This window comes from Melanerpes formicivorus, unplaced genomic scaffold (assembly GCF_026170545.1).
Source record: "Melanerpes formicivorus ecotype bairdi unplaced genomic scaffold, bMelFor1.0.p_v2 SCAF_108, whole genome shotgun sequence".
Lineage (NCBI taxonomy): Eukaryota > Metazoa > Chordata > Aves > Piciformes > Picidae > Melanerpes > Melanerpes formicivorus.
The window spans coordinates 852,953-867,277 of record NW_027142460.1 but is presented as its reverse complement, the minus strand read 5'-3'; the positions used below and the strand labels follow the sequence as shown (position 1 = coordinate 867,277).

The 14,325-nt window shown below is 58.6% G+C and overlaps 1 protein-coding gene across 4 annotated transcripts in view; it reads right to left on the bottom strand.

Moving 5' to 3' along the window:
- Positions 1–5,934: 5,934 nt before the first annotated feature.
- Positions 5,935–14,325, bottom strand: part of CD82 (CD82 molecule) — a 70,604-nt gene continuing 62,213 nt past the window's right edge. For all 4 annotated transcript variants that reach the window (XM_068166844.1, XM_068166843.1, XM_068166845.1 and 1 more), the window contains 3 exons: positions 12,340–12,531; positions 10,958–11,041; positions 5,935–8,073 (listed from right to left, as the gene is read on the bottom strand). In XM_068166844.1, the coding sequence (XP_068022945.1) occupies positions 7,996–8,073; positions 10,958–11,041; positions 12,340–12,531 (354 nt within the window). In that variant the 3' untranslated portion in view covers positions 5,935–7,995. The remainder of the gene's footprint in view (positions 8,074–10,957; positions 11,042–12,339; positions 12,532–14,325) is intronic.

Below are 14,325 nucleotides of genomic sequence, written 5' to 3'. Positions count from 1 at the left end.
TTCTATTCTATTCTATTCTACTCTACTCTACTCTACTCTACTCTACTCTATTCTATTCTATTCTATTCTATTCTATTCTATTCTATTCTATTCTATTCTATTCTATTCTATCTCATCAGGCCCCATGAACTTATGGATGTTCACTTTATATAACTGATCCCTAACCCAGTCTTCACTGACTAGTGGAAGTTCCTCCCTCTTCCAGCCATCTACTTCTTCATCCAGGGTCTAGGCTTAATAGGGGAGTTCAGTCTTAGGAGTAAAGACAGAAGCAAAGAAGGCATTCAGCAACTCTGCATCCTCAGGTACCAGGGCTGCTTCCTCATTCAGCAGTGGGGCCACGCCTTCCCTTTTCTTCCTTGTCCTACAGATGTGTTTGAAGAAGCCTTTCTTGTGAAAGGTGACTGGAAAAGATGAGGTAGTAAGGGAGTGGATGCAAAGTTTGGAATAAGAAAGGACTAAAACTGAAGTGGAGCTTTAGCAAGCAATGGTGAACTCATTGAGCTGAACCTTTGAGTGGAAGGACACAGCTAAGCTGCTTAGTTGTGCTGTGGCAAGGTGACCCACCTGTAGTTCAGGGCCTGGGTCTCTGCCTTCATGGCAGCCTGTCCTCTTGGTACCCTGTCAGCCTAACAGCCCTGAACTCGGGGCCTGTGTGAAGAGTTGTGGAGCCTTCTGTCCCTCTCTGTCTCTCTCTGTCCCTCTCTGTCCCCAGGAGCAGCCTGAGGTCCCTGTAAGCAGGGCCGAGGAGGGAGGCTGCTTTAGGCAGCACACAGGAATAAGCTTTCCCTGGCCTTAGAGGGTTGAGGTCAGTCCCTGGGCTCCTGAAGAGGTGGTGGTGTGCTGCAGCCAAGAGGGCTGGCCCGTAAGTGGGGTGCAGGCCAGAGCCTGTGGCTCTCTGTGGGGCTTCCTGGGAGTGCTGGGCTGAGCGTGGCCACCCTGCACACAGGGCTGTGTGTTGCCCTTGCCCCACAGGAGCTTCAAGGAGGGACCCCCCCCGTAATCAGGGGGGATATGCCTGGCCTCAGCCTTTCAGAAGTGTGGGGCCAGGGTGTGTGGGGCTTAGCGTGTGTCCGCCCTGTCTCCGGGGCTGGGGCCACAGCCCCCAGCCTTTGGCCATGATGCTGCACTGCCTGGCTGCTGAGTCTCCTGCCTGTAGCTGCGGGGCCAGCCACTGTCCCCCAGCCTTTGGCCATGATGCTGCACTGCCTGGCTGCTGAGTCTCCTGCCTGTAGCTGCAGGGCCAGCCACAGCCCCCCAGCCTTTGGCCATGATGCTGCACTGCCTGGCTGCTGAGTCTCCTGCCTGTAGCTGCGGGGCCAGCCACTGTCCCCCAGCCTTTGGCCATGATGCTGCACTGCCTGGCTGCTGAGTCTCCTGCCTGTAGCTGCAGGGCCAGCCACAGCTCCCCAGCCTTTGGCCATGATGCTGCACTGCCTGGCTGCTGAGTCTCCTGCCCGTAGCTGCAGGGCCATGCCAAGCTCTCAGCTCCCTGGGTGTCGACCTGCCCATAAGTGGGGTAGTGGTCCGAGCACTTTTGCCCTCAGCTGGCAGGCTGTGTGGGGTGCCCAGGAGCTATCAGGGTGTGGGGTGAGATGCCCCTGAAGCAGAGAGAAGGAGCCTTTGGGTCCAGGGCTGCCCTGTAAGTCAGGGCCCGGTCAGTGCCCTGGCATCCCGGGCGCTTTGCTCTGCAGCGGTGGCTCCAGCCCCCTGCAGGCAGGGTCGTGTGGCCGCTCTGGCTGCTGCTTTGCATGCCCAGCTCCATTGCCCGGGGCGCCTGCCTCGGTGCCCGTCTTGGTGCCCGTCTTGGTGCCCGCCTCGGTGCCTGCCTCGGTGCCTGCCTCAGTGCCCGCCTCGGTGCCCGCCTCGGCGCCCGCCTTGGTGCCTGCCTCCAGTCCCGACCGGAAGTCTGCCGTGTGCCACTTGGGAGAGACAAGCTGAATTGGGAAGAGTCTGGGGAGCTGGGGGTGTCTGTAGGCAGGTAGCTGTCTGTGGGGGGTGGTGTCCATGGGGAGCTCCTGGTGGGGCTGTAGGCATCCCTGTTTGCTTCAGGCAGGGAGGAATTGGCACTACTGAGGTCTGTGTCCTCCGTCACTGGCAGCAGCTGGCACAGAAGGAAGAAGAGGCCTGCTGTGGCAGGGCGAGGCAAAAGGCATCGAGAAGAGGAGCAGCATCAGGCTGAAGAGCAGGACACCTCTCGCACGCATCAGAGAGATGCAGTGCTGACAAGTAAACAAAGGGTGGCAGCACTGAGAAGTGAGGATGAGTCTCACATCTCTAGGGAACTGCAGTGCTGACTAGTAATCACAGGGTGGCAGCACTGAGCAATGAGGGGGTGGCACATGTCTCTACAGACTTGCAGTGCTTACAATTAACCACAGGGTGACAGCACTGAGAAAAGAAGGGGCAGCTGACAAGTGCACAGAGGGTGGCAGCACTGAGCAGCAAGGGGCAGCGCGTCTCCAGAGCGCTGCAGTGCTTACAAGTAACCACACGGTGGCAGCACTGAGAAAGGAAGGGGCAGCTGACAGGTGCACAGAGGGTGGCAGCACTGAGCAGTGAGGGGCAGCACAAGTCTCCAGAGCGCTGCAGTGCTTACAAGTAACCACAGGGTGGCAGCACTGAGAAGTGAAGGGGCAGCTGACAGGTGCACAGAGGGTGGCAGCACGTCTCCAGAGCGCTGCAGTGCTTACAAGTAACCACAGGGTGGCAGCACTGAGCAATGAGGGGGTGACACATGTCTCTACAGACTTGCAGTGCTTACAAGTAACTACAGGGTGGCAGCACTGAGAAAGGAAGGGGCAGCTGACAGGTGCACAGAGGGTGGCAGCACTGAGCAGTGAGGGGCAGCACAGGTCTCCAGAGCGCTGCAGTGCTTACAAGTAACCACAGGGTGGCAGCACTGAGAAATGAAGGGGCAGCTGACAGGTGCACAGAGGGTGGCATCACTGAGCAGCGAGGGGCAGCACGTCTCCAGGGCACTGCAGCGCTGACAAGCAACCACAGGGTGGCAGCACTGAGCAGCGAGGGGCAGCACGTCTCCAGGGCACTGCAGCACTGACAAGTAACCACAGGGTGGCAGCACTGAGCAGCGAGGGGCAGCACGTCTCCAGGGCACTGCAGCGCTGACAAGTAACCACAGGGTTGCCTCCTCCTGACTTCTCAGTGCTGCCACCCTGTGTGCACTTGTCGGCACTGCAGCTCCCCGCAGGTGTGGGGCTCCTCTTCACTGCTGAGGCGAGGCTGGTGCAGGGCATCAGCGGCTGGGAAGAGCTGGAGGCCGCAGCTCGCCCTGCCGTCCCCTCCCTCAGGGGCTGGGAGCTGCCCCAGCTGGGTGGCAATGTAAGGAACATCAAGGGAAACACAATCAGCCCACAGGTAGCTTGCAGCTGTGAGACTAAGAAGCAAGGTGGGAGAAGGGTGAGCCCAGGTGGTGCTCATGCTGAAGGCAGACCCAGAGGGAGGCTTTGCACCCCCAGGGTGACTTTTTATTGGGTGCAGCTGGACCTTGTTGCTCCGCCCTGGGCAGAGGCAATGCACCGAGCTGCTGGCACCTTGCTGTGGGCAACCAGGGTGGGCACAGGGTGGGTCAGCCTTGCCTGGAGCTTTGCTGCTGCCCAGCAGCACAAGGGAGGTGGCAAGGCTCCAGGGATGAGGTTTCTTTAAGGCCAGGCTGGAGGTGGCTGTGAGCAACCTGCTCTCGTGTGAGGTGTCCCTGGCCCCGGCAGGGAGGGAGCTGGAGGATCCTTGAGGTTCCTTCCAACCCTACAGGGCTCTGTACAGGTCTGCAGGCTTCCCTAGGGCTCTGTAGAGTCCTGCAGAGCTCTGTAGGGGTCTGCAAGGGTCTGTAGAGGTCTGCAGGGTCTGGAGGGACCTTTTAAACATCTGCAGGGGGCTGGAGGGGTATGGTAAATGTCTGCAGGGTCCTGGAGGGGTCTCTAGAGGTCTACAGGGATCTGGAGGTGTCTGTACAGGTCTGCAGGTGTCTGTAGGGGTCTTTTAAAGGCATGGATGGGCTCTGCAGGGGTCTGTTAAATGTCTGGAGGGGTCTGCAGGAGTCTGAAGGCATCTGGAGTGGCCTTTTAAGTGTCTGTAGGGGTCTGTGGAGGTCTGCAGGGGCCTGCTGAGGTCTGGAGTGGTCTGTTGGGGGCTGTAGAAGCCTGTAGGGGTTTGCAAAGGGCTGATGGGATCGGTAGGTGTCTGTACAGGTCTGTTAAATGTCTGGAGGGGTTGTAGAGGCCTGCAGGGGTCTCCAGGCATGTGCAGAGGTCTGCAGAGCGCTGCAGGGATCTATGGAGGGCTGTGGAGGGCTGGAGGAATCTCTACAGGGTCTTTTGGGATCTGCAGGGGTCTGTATGGGTATGTTAAATGTTTGGAGGGGTCTGCAGCAGGTTCCAGGGGTGTGCAGGGGTCTGGAGGTGGCTGTAGAGACCCCAACAGACCTTGGCAGACCCCTACAAACCCCTGCAGACACCCACAGAAACCTACAGACCCAAGCAGAGCCCTGAAGACCTCTACAGACCCCTGCAGACCCCAGCAGTCTGTGGGGGTCTGGCAAGGTCTGTGTGGGTTTGCATGTGTCTGCAGTGGGCTGTAGAGGCCTGCAAGGGTCTAGAGGGGTCTGCAGGGGTGGGTCCATTGGACTCTCCCCAGCAGGTCTCTGTCTCTCTGGAACTGGGGAGCCCAGAGCTGGACACAGGATTGCAGCTGTGGTCTCAGCAGGGCAGGGCAGAGAGGAAGAACCTCCCCAGCCCTGCTGGCCACACTTCCCTTCACGCACCTGAGTGCTGCCCTGATCTGCAGGCCCTTTTCCTTCTGCTGATGAGCTTGGCCCAAGGAGCAGCAGCAGGTTTCTGGGCAGATGGGAAGTGATATCATCACACGGAGATGGCTTCACTTAGGAGGCAGCAGGGCCACCACAGCTCACCCTGGGACAGACACACATCACAAGCCAAGGCAAAGCTTGCTCTAGGACAGACTGAAGGTGCTGCTCACCTCTATTTGCTGGGCAGTATCTTCCCAGTCTACTGACCTCAAGCTTTGGGCAGGCCCTTAGCCCCCCTGCACGAGGCTCACAGGATGGGAGGGGCTGGGAGGGACCTCTGGAGATCTTCCACTCCAACCCCCCCTGCCAGAGCAGGAGCAGAGACTCCAGCACAGGGCACACAGGAACACATCCAGACAGGGCTGGGAAGGCTCCACAGAAGGAGACTCCACAACCTCTCTGGGCAGCCTGCTCCAGGGCTCTGGGACCCTCACAGGGAAGAAGTTCCTCCTCATGCTGAGCTGGAACCTCCTGTGCTGCAGTTTATATCCACTGCCCCTTGTCCTATCCCAGGGTGCAAATGAGCAGAGCCTGTCCCTGTCCCCTCCCTCCTGACCCCCAGCCCTCAGCTATTGATAGCCATTGATCAGATCCCTCTCAGCCTTCTCCTCTCCAGACTGAACAGCCCCAGGGCTCTCAGCCTCTCCTCCCCAGGCAGTGCTGCAGTCCCTTCAGCATCCTTGGAGCCTCCCTTGGGCTCTCTCCAGCAGATCCCTGTCCCTCCTGAGCTGGGGAGCCCAGAGCTGAATGCAATATTCCAGGTGAGGTCTCCCCAGGGCAGAGCAGAGGGGGAGGAGAACCTCCCTGGCTCTGCTGGCCACACTCCTCTGAATGCAGCCCAGGACCCCACTGGGAAGATCTCTCACTGGAGTTGCCTCTCTTTGCTAATGGAGCCAAGGGAAGCCTGAGTCTGCTGTGGAGAAAGGATCCTCCTTGAGCCCTTTCTGGATGTAGGGCTTCTCACAGGGAAGAACTCCTCCTCGTGTTGAGGTGGAAGCCCCAGGGCTGCAGTTTCCATCCATTGCCCCTTGCCCCCAGCTTGCACGGAGGGGGTGGAGGGGAACCCCCTGCAGGGCAGGAGTTGTAGGCAGAGAGAGAGAAGAGAGGACTTTGGGGTTGCTTTGGGGTTCTTTCTGGGTTTGTTTTTCAGTAAAATCTTTATTACAGAAACATTCACCCTCTGGAGACTTCTGTGTCTGCCCCTCCACCTCTGCCAGGGGGAGGATAGTGCTCAAACCAGATGAGAACCGCGAGGGAACCCAGCCTGGGCTCCTCTGTGCTTGCTGCTGGGCACTGGCAGCTGTAACCCAGGCAGACCCTGCCAAGAGCAGGGGGGAGGGAGAGGCTCTGTGCCACAGGAGCAAGGCAGCAGTGCTGCTCTGGAGGTGCCTTCTGCCAGAGCAATGCTCAGCTGGAAGGGGCTCTGCAGGAGGGGGGCACAGGGGCAAAGCCTTAAGCAGACCTCTACCAAAAGCCAGCTGCCCAGTTTGCAGCCCCTCACACCAGCCCAGAGCCAGGGGCCCTGATGCCCTGCACGAGGCCTTTCTTCCCAGCAGGAAAACCAAGGAGTGAAGCTTCCCCCTGCAACTAGGACTACTTCCACCAACCCCACCCCTGACAAGAGAGTCCTGGGACCTCCTCAGTAAGGCAAAGGCTCCCTCACCAAGTCCCTGGGAGCAAGGTCTAGGGCAAGGACCATCTCCTTCTCTCTCATACAGCTTCCTGCTGTCAGGGTGGTTGCACCCATGTGCCACTGCAGAAGGTCTGTGGTGGCCAAGCCAGCTCTCAGAAGGAGGATTTGCTCCCAGCTCCCTTATCTAGGGGAGTTCATCCACATCCATGTCCTCCTTACTGCTGCTCAACTCCATTCCTTGCTGCTGGCCACTGGCTGGAGAGAGCAGAGAGCTCAGCCCTTGGGCACAGAACCCACCCAGCCTGCAGGACTGCAGACCCAGCCCCTGAGCTGCTGCAGGGCTTCCCCTGGGGCACAGAGCTGAGGACACAGCCCCAGCTCCAGACCACACTGGGCAAGTGAAATAAAAGCAACTGATGCCTGGGTCTGAACCACAGGGCCTCAAGTGGGCAGCAGCAGCAGCACCTCCAAGCTCCATCTCAGTGACCCAGACACCTCCATGTCCATGGTTAAACCCCACCTCTAATGAATGTCACCTTCAGCAAGGGGGCAGGAGAGGGATCAAGCCCACTGGAACCTCTCTAACAGAGGCAACCCAAGAATGCCACCAGCAGGACCAGCCTGGGGCTGAGTCCATGCTGGGGAGCAGCTTCTGAAGTGCCTCCAAGCTGAGAGGAGCCAGCAGAGCACTGTCAGGGGAAGAGGAAAAAGGTAAAGAGGCAAATAGGAGAAACAGTGAAGTCTCAGATCCAGGAGGAACCTATCCCAGAGGCAGCTGAGCACCACCCCCATGAGCTGCCAGGCCCTGCTAGGACTGTGCAGGCTTGGCTCCCTCATCAGAGCACCCCCATGATCTGCCAGGCCACACCAGGACTTTGCAGGCTTGGCTCCCTCCTGGTGGCTTCTCATCATGCTCAAAAGGGAGGAGCTTGACTGAAGGCCGTCCCCAGAAGCAGGAGAAGCGAGCCTGAGGGCGGCACTCATATGCAGGTGCACAGTAGCAGCTGAATCAGGTTGAGTGCAAGGGAGGAGAGGGCCTACAGAGCACAACTCGTTACCACCACAAGGCAGTGAAGTAGGGGAAGCTGGCAAAGCACTGGGATCTCAACAGCAATCCTGGCTCAAGGGACAAAGACAGGACTCCTTGGAGGGGTAGGGGAAGAGATGTGTGGGGAGAGAAGGTGGTGGGGGAGGTGTTCTGTGTCCAGGGGGCTGTAGACTGGAGATCTGGAATAGCATGGAGATGGAGCAGGCAGCCAAAGCGTTGTCCCTCGGGGTAGCTGCTGCCTCCTGTGCCAGGAGGCAGTGAGGTTCTGCCTCTCGGAGGAGAAATAATCCAGAGGCTGGGTGCAGGTGGTCTGAGGACCCTATTGCCAGCAGATCAGGCTGTATTGCAGGTTCTAACAAGTTCTTAGCAGAGTGGTGTCAGGAATGGGATGTCACAGGAGGGATGGTCAGCGTTGGGGCAGTCTGGGTGGGAGGAGGGAGGCTGTGCCTGCTCCTCTCCGCGCGGTGCCGCGGGCTGCGGTCGGCCGCCTCAAGACTTGGGCACTTTGGTGTAGTCTTCACTGTGGATGTTCTTGCAGAGGGCAATGGACAGCACCATCCCCAGCAGCTGCAGGGAAGAAAGGGAATGGAATCAGCAACCAGGCAGGTCAAAGGGGAAGGAGGATGCAGGAGGGGAGCAGAGCACAGTGGGCTCCTCAGGGAGCAGCCTTGCAGCAGCCTTCCAGCACGCAGAGGAGGTTACGAGAGAGCTGGGCAGGGACTGCTGACCGGGCCTGGGAGCGACAGGACAAGGGGCAAGGGCTCTGGGCTGGAAGAGGGGAGACTGAGGCTGGACAGCAGGAAGGAATTCTTCACAGGGAGGGTGGGGAGACACTGGAAAGGGTTCAGATTGCCCAGGGAGGCTGTGCATGCCTCCCTGACCATCCCTGGAGGTGTTCCAGGTCAGGCTGGACAAGGTCTTGAGCAACCTGGGCTAGCTGAAGGTGTCCCTGACCGTGGCACAGGGCTTGGAACTGGATGGTCTTCAAGGTCCCTTCCAACCCAACCCATTCTGTGATGCTATGATACAATGACACCAGAGAGGTGGACAGATGGGTCTCCAACTCAAGGAGAGGACAATAACTGGGATGAAGAAGCTGTGCCCTCACCTCCAATCTGCCTGTCTGGGCCTTTAGAATAGAAATACAATGGAATAGACCAGACCAGGTTGGAAGAGACCTTCAAGATCACTGTGTCCAACCTATCATCCAACACCACCTAATCAACTAACCCATGGCACCAAGCACCCCATCAAGTCTCCTCCTGAACACCTCCAGGGATGGGGACTCCACCACCTCCCCAGGCAGCCCATTCCAATGGGCAATCACTCTCTCTGTGTAAAACTTCCTCCTGACCTCCAGCCTGAACCTCCCCTGGCACAGCCTGAGACTGTGTCCTCTTGTTCTGGTGCTGGCTGCCTGGGAGAAGAGACCAACCTCTGCCTGGCTACAACCTCCCTTCAGGGAGTTGGAGAAAGCAAGAAGGTCTCCCCTGAGCCTCCTCTTCTCCAGGCTAAGCAACCCCAGCTCCCTCAGCCTCTCCTCACAGGGCTGTGCTCCAGACCCCTCCCCAGCTTTCTTGCCCTTCTCTGGACACCTTCCAGCAGCTCAACCTCCTTCCTAACCTGAGGAGCCCAGAACTGGACACAGGACTCAAGGTGTGGCCTAACCAGTGCAGTGTACAGGGGCACAATGACCTCCCTGCTCCTGCTGGCCACACTCTTCCTGATGCAGGCCAGGATGCCCTTGGCCTTCTTGGCTGCCTGGGCACACTGCAGGCTCATGTTCAGCCTACCATCAACCAGCACCCCCAGGTCCCTCTCTGCCTGGCTGCTCTCAGCCACTCTGACCCCAGCCTGTAGCACTGCCTGGGGTTCTTGTGGCCAATGTGCAGCACCTGGCACTTGGATGTGTTCAATCTCCTGCCCTTGGCCTCTGCCCATCTGCCCAGCCTGTCGAGGTCCCTCTGCAGAGCCTCTCTACCCTCCAGCAGATCAACTCCTGCCCCCAGCTTGCTGTCAGCTGCACATTTGCTGATGCTGGACTCAATGCCCTCCTCCAGATCATCAATAAATCAGATTTAAAGGCAACAAGTGGGGCCTCAGAAGTGAGCTGTTGCCTGGGGAACTGGCAAGCATCAAACAGGAGCAGGAAGCACCAATGGCTCCATTTCAATCCAGTAGATGAAAACAGCAACTCAAAGCTCCAGGTGGACACAGCCAAGAGCCAGAAGTCTGCTGCCATTAAACCAGGGTGGCCATCACTTGCCACAACAGGCCTGTGACACCATCCCCCACAGCAAACTGCTGGCCAAGCTGTCAGCCCCTGGCTGGGACAGCAGCACTCTGAGCTGGGTTAGGAACTGGCTGGAGGCTGAGCCCAGAGAGTGGTGGTGAATGGTGCCACAGCCAGCTGGCAGCCAGGCACCAGTGGTGTGCCCCAGGGAGCAGTGCTGGGCCCCAGCCTGTTTATCATCTTCATTGATGATCTGGATGAGGGGATGGAGTCCATCATCAGCAAATGTGCAGATGACAGCAATCTGGGAGCAGATGTTGGTCAATGAGAGGGCAGAAGGGCTCTTGCAGAGGGACCTTGCCAGGCTGGACAGATGGGCAGAGGCCAACAGGATGGCATTCAACAAGTCCAAGTGCCAGGGGCTGCACTTTGGCCACAGCAACCCCAGGCAGTGCTACAGGCTGGGGTCAGAGTGGCTGAGAGCAGCCAGGCAGAGAGGGACCTGGGGGTGCTGATTGACAGCTGCCTAAACATGAGCCTGCAGTGTGCCCAGGCAGCCAGGAGGGCCAATGGCATCCTGGCCTGCATCAGGAACAGTGTGGCCAGCAGGAGCAGGGAGGTCATTGTGCCCTGTGCTCAGCACTGGTTAGGCCACACCTTGAGTCCTGTGTCCAGTTCTGGGCCCCTCAGGTTAGGAAAGAGGTTGAGCTGCTGGAAGGTGTCCAGAGAAGGGCAACAAGGCTGGGGAGGGGTCTGGAGCACAGCCCTGTGAGGAGAGGCTGAGGGAGCTGGGGTTGCTTAGCCTGGAGAAGAGGAGGCCCAGGGGAGACCTCATTGCTCTCTACAACTCCCTGAAGGGAGGTTGTAGCCAGGTGGGGGTTGGTCTCTTCTCCCAGGCAGCCAGCACCAGAACAAGAGGACACAGTCTCAAGCTGCACCAGGGGAGGTTTAGGCTGGAGGTGAGGAGAAAGTTCTTCACTGAGAGAGTCGTTAGCCATTGGGCTGTGCTGCCCAGGGAGGTGGTGGAGTCCCCATCCCTGGAGGTGTTCAAGAGGGGATTGGATGTGGCACTTGGTGCCATGGTCTGGTCATGAGGTCTGTGGTGACAGCTTGGACTCGATGATCCTTGAGGTCTCTTCCAGCCTTGGTGGTACTGTGAGACTGTGATGCTGTGAGCAGCTTTGCCTCTCAATGGGTTCACACCAGGGAGTGACTCACCTCTATAACAGCAACACCTGTGCAGGCCCCCAGGATGATACCAAGGTTGTCCTTCAACCAGATCTCCACACCATCTGTGCATTCCTGGGCAGAAAACATGGATGGTCACAAGCACAGAGCTGAGACTGCAGAACCCACCTCCCAGTGGGGGTTATCCCAGGGCCAAGCCACTCCAAGTTTCACAGAGGCTTCAGCAGAAGAGGGGAGGATGATCCCTGCCCTTCCCTGCCTCAGTTTCCACGGCAAGAGTGATGTGGAAAAGCCCTCTAGGTACATTCCCAGAAGGGCAAAGCCTTTGCCCCTGGGCCCCACAGCATCCTCCTGAAGAAGCTGGCTGCTCACAGCTTGGGTGGGTGGGCAGCTCCCTGGCTGGCTGGCACCAAGTGGTGGTGGGGAATGGAGTGAAACCCAGCTGGTGCCCAGTCCCCAGTGGTGCTCCCCAGGGCTCAGTGCTGAGGCCCCTTCCCTTTAATGTCTTTATCAATGATCTGGCTGAGAGGACTGAAGCACCCTCGATCAGTCTGCAGCTGACACCAAGCTGGGTGGCACTGCTGACCTGCTGGAGGGTAGGGAGGAGCTACAGACAGGCTGGATCCATGGGCTGGGGCCAGTGGGATGAGGTTCAACGAGGGCAAGTGCCAGGTCCTGCACTTGGGTCACAACAGCCCCATGAATGCCCCAGGCAGGGTGGCTGGAAACTGCCCAGCAGAGAAGCAGCTGGGGGTGTTGGTCAACAGCTGGCTGAGGATGAGCCAGCAGTGTGCTCAGGTGGCCAAGAAGGCCACCAGCAGCCTGGCCTGGATCAGTCCTGGTGCAGCCAGCAGGAGCAGGGCAGGGATTGTTCTCCAGGATTCAGCACTGGTGAGGCCACAATTTAAACATTGGGTTCAGGTTTGGGGCCCTCACTCCAAGAAGGACACTGAGGGGCTGGAGCAGGCCCAGAGAAGGGCAATGGAGATGGTGAAGGGTCTGGAGCACAGGGCTGGGAAGGAGCAGCTGAGGGCACTGGGGGTGTTTAGTGTGGAGACAAAGAGGCTGAGGGGAGACCTCATTGCTCTCTGCAGCTCCCTGAAAGGAGGCAGGAGTGAGGTGGGGCTTGGGCTCTGCTCCAAAGCAACAAGACAAGAGGATATGGCCAGGAGCTGTACCAGGGGATGTTTAGGCTGGGCACAAGGAGCAGTTTCTTGAACTGAAAGGGTTAAGGCCTGGAAGGGGCTGCCCAGGGCATCCCTGGGGGTGTTTCAAAGCTGTGCAGATGTGGTGCTGAGGGCTGTGGTTTCCTGGTGAGCTTGGTGAGCTGGGCTCAATGATCTGAACAAGGTCTTTCCCAGGCTGAAGGATTGTAAGGCATCAGCAGAGGCTGCCTGGGGCCCAGCACTCACCTGCTCATGGACAGGCCAGTCAGCAGAGGTTATATTGCCAGTGACTGGCCAAGGCATGTAGCAGAAGCCCTTGTTCTCCTCAGCATCCTTGGAGTGGTTGGAGCAGGTGCAGGGATACTTGGACAAACTCTGGTTGAGAAGAATCTCATTTCTTTCCCAGTCCTGGGCTCCATTCCAGCCACAGCAGGAGAGCTAAGAAAAGCAAGAGAGAGGTGGTCATGGTCTCAGGCCCTGCAGTGCAGCTGAAAAGAACAGGCAGGAAGTGGAGGTGGAAGCTCACAGGAGCAATCCCCCCAGCTCCACCACTCAGGCCATCCAGTTTGCTCTGCAGTAGGACACTCCCCAGGGATACCCCAGCTAGCAGCAGGTGCTCACTGACAGGGGCATCCCCTCCAGGCACACAATGACTGCAATCAACACGAGAGTTAGAGGGCCACTTCGAGCAGGCACAGCTCACCCATCAAGTCACAGGAGCACAGTGCATCAGAGGCTGGAAGGGACCTCCAGAGATCATCCAGTCCAAGCCCCCTGCCAGAGCAGCAGCACCCAGGGCAGGCTGCACAGGAATGCATCCAGGTGGGGTTGGAAAGGCTCCAGAGCAGGAGACTCCACAACCTCTCTGGGCAGCCTGCTCCAGGGCTCAGCACCCTCACACCGAAGAAGTTTCTCCTCATGTTGAGCTGAAACCTTCTCTGCTCAAGTTTGTCTCCATTGCTCCTTGGCTCATTGCTGTGCAGCACCCAAAAGAGCTTGGCCCCCTCCCCTGGCCCCCCACCCCTCAGCTATTGATAGACATTGATCAGATCCCTCTCAGCCTTCTCTTCTCCAGGCTAAACAGCCCCAGGGCTCTCAGTCTCTCTTCACAGGGGAGATGCTCAAGTCCCCTGAGCATCCTCCTGGCTCTCCCTTGGACTCTCTCCAGCAGGTCTCTGTCTCTCTGGAACTGGGGAGCCCAGAACTGGACACAGGATTGCAGCTGTGGTCTCAGCAGGGCAGAGCAGAGGGGGAGCAGAACCTCCCCAGCCCTGCTGGCCACACTTTCCTTGCTGCCCGCCAGGGTCCCTTTGGCTCTCTTGGCCACAGGGCACATTGCTGTCCCATGCAGAACTTGCTGCCCCCCAGCACTCCAAGGTCTTTCTCTATGGAGCTGCTCTCCAGCAGGGCAGTCCCCAGCCTGTCCTGGGGCCTGCTGTTATTCCTCCCCATATGCAGGACCCTGCACTTGGCCTTATGGAGCTCCATGAGGCTTGCCTGCAGCCTGCTTTCAGGCTGTGCAGCTCTGGTAGGATGGCAGCACAGCCTGGCAGGTGTCAGCCTCCTCCCTGCCCCCAGCTCTCAGCCTGTGCAGCTCTGGTGGGATGGCAGCACAGCCTGGCAGGTGTCAGCCTCCCCCTCCCCTAACATAGTATCACAGTATCAGTCAGGGTTGGAAGGCACCACAAGGATCATCCAGTTCCAACCCCCCTGCCATGGGCAGGGACACCCCACACTAGATCAGCCTGGCCACAGCCTCAGCCAGCCTGGCCTTAAACACCTCCAGGGACAGGGCCCCAACCACCTCCCTGCACAACCCATTCCAGGGCTTCACCACTCTCATGGGCAAGAACTTCCTCCTCACCTCCAGCCTCAATCTCCCCACCTCCAGCTTCATTCCATTCCCCCTAGTCCTATCACTGCCTGAGATCCTGAGCAGTCCCTCCCCAGCCTTCCTGGAGCCCCCTTCAGATCCTGGAAGGCCACAATGAGGTCACCTCAGAGCCTTCTCTTCTGCAGACTGAACAGCCCCAACTCCTTCAGTCTGTCCACACAGGAGAGGTGCTCCAGCCCTCTGCTCCTCCTCCTGGCCATCCTGTGTCCCTGTGTCCAGGCAAAGGCCTCTCAACAGCACTCTGAGCTCCTCTCCCACTCCTGACACCGCTTCCATTAGACTGAGACCCTACAGACTTCTTTTCTTCTTGGAGCTGCAGCCAGGGGCTGTGCCCAGGC